Source organism: Galeopterus variegatus, unplaced genomic scaffold (genome assembly GCF_000696425.1).
Source record: "Galeopterus variegatus unplaced genomic scaffold, G_variegatus-3.0.2 Scaffold2954, whole genome shotgun sequence".
In the NCBI taxonomy this organism is placed as follows: Eukaryota; Metazoa; Chordata; class Mammalia; order Dermoptera; family Cynocephalidae; genus Galeopterus; species Galeopterus variegatus.
The window spans coordinates 37,219-38,215 of record NW_007729065.1 but is presented as its reverse complement, the minus strand read 5'-3'; the positions used below and the strand labels follow the sequence as shown (position 1 = coordinate 38,215).

Genomic DNA, 997 nt, shown 5'->3' with positions numbered 1-997 from the left:
AAAAAATAAATAAAAGAAAGAAAAACAGCATGTCATTTAATTCTCAGAACAATGGTTCAAAATAATACAATTCTCATGTTACAGACATGGAAACTTAGACCCAAAGAGGTTATTGCACAATGTCTTACCAATAATTAGTACAGGATCTAAAATTCATATACAGATGTGTCTGACATTAAGTTCCATGCACTTTACAGTATATCTCATTGTCTCTCTAAGTGCCTTCCTTCCTCTCTTAGACATAAGACTCTAGAATTGAGCTGTCCATATGGTAGCCACTAGCCACATGTGGCTAGTATAAAATTAAAAATTCAGTTCCTTAGTCATATTATACACATTGCAAATGCTCAGCAGCCACATAGGACTATCACTACCATATCAGATAGCACAAATTATAGAACATTTCCATCATCGCATGAAGTTCTACTGGACAGCAATGCTTTAGAACCTGGAAACAGAAAACTACATCTTTATTCACCCGAACAATTCATACTACATCTTGTACATGGTTTTACAATAAATATTTGTTGAATTAAATCACCTCTCATATTTCTGTACAAGTTGTATAAAAAATGGCAAATATCTTAATTTTGCCAAATTAGAATTTTAAAATTGATAAATCACACTTATTTTTCAATTTCCTTATTCTTTGTTGATACACAAGAAAATAAGATTCACTCACATTTTAAAATCAATTAGACATTAATTAACGGTCATCATACAGCATGGTGATCAGCATTAATTCATTCTTAATAATAACTCTATAAAGGAAAACTTAACTTACCTCTCTTTGAGTTCTGATACCTTTTGACCAACAGAATTAAGAAGCTCTTCTAGTTTCCTTTTTCTGTCTTCAGTTTTCTTCAAATTCCTAAAATACAACTCAATATTATAAAAGTCATTTTATTTTAGATACCAACAATAAAGCAGCAGCAACTTAAAATGTAACCTTGCAGTAAATATATGACAATGAAAATCATCAGTAATTAAATACTGT

At 30.3% G+C, this 997-nt stretch overlaps 1 protein-coding gene across 1 annotated transcript in view; it reads right to left on the bottom strand.

Moving 5' to 3' along the window:
• The window catches only part of LOC103599419 (cytoplasmic dynein 2 heavy chain 1-like), a gene marked incomplete at its 5' end in the record, with an annotated part of 226,059 nt that overhangs the window by 188,125 nt on the left and 36,937 nt on the right, over positions 1 to 997 (bottom strand). The window contains one exon of the mRNA XM_008583524.1: positions 785 to 871. Coding sequence (XP_008581746.1) covers positions 785 to 871 — 87 coding nt within the window. The remainder of the gene's footprint in view (positions 1 to 784; positions 872 to 997) is intronic.